This window comes from Cystoisospora suis (genome assembly GCF_002600585.1).
Source record: "Cystoisospora suis strain Wien I chromosome Unknown contig_4908, whole genome shotgun sequence".
NCBI classification, from domain to species: Eukaryota; Apicomplexa; class Conoidasida; order Eucoccidiorida; family Sarcocystidae; genus Cystoisospora; species Cystoisospora suis.
In genome coordinates, this window is record NW_027157700.1 from 554 (window position 1) to 790 (window position 237).

General features: G+C 41.8%; 1 protein-coding gene across 1 annotated transcript; it reads left to right on the top strand.

Annotated features, from left to right (window-relative positions):
* CSUI_008648 (uncharacterized protein) lies at positions 1-237 on the top strand (the record flags this gene model as incomplete). The annotated part of the gene is made up of 1 exon (XM_068068775.1): positions 1-237. A coding segment is annotated over one exon (159 nt), but the record flags the coding sequence as incomplete, so codon positions are not given.

The following is a 237-nucleotide window of genomic DNA, read 5'->3' on the forward strand; positions in this document are numbered from 1 at the left end:
TTATAATAGCTATATCATGGAAGAAAAGAACGAATTTGAAAGAGACACAAGGGAAAGAGAAGAAGAAATGTATTCTTTCCACCTCGATAGCACAAAAACGTTTGTCCTTAAGAAGACAGGAATGATGGTGGCTGACGAGGAGGACCTCTCTTTCTCTTAACGTCTCCTCTCTATACTCCTCTCTCTCCTCAGGAACCCCCCCACCTAACAGACACACAACTCTATACAGAATTTCTC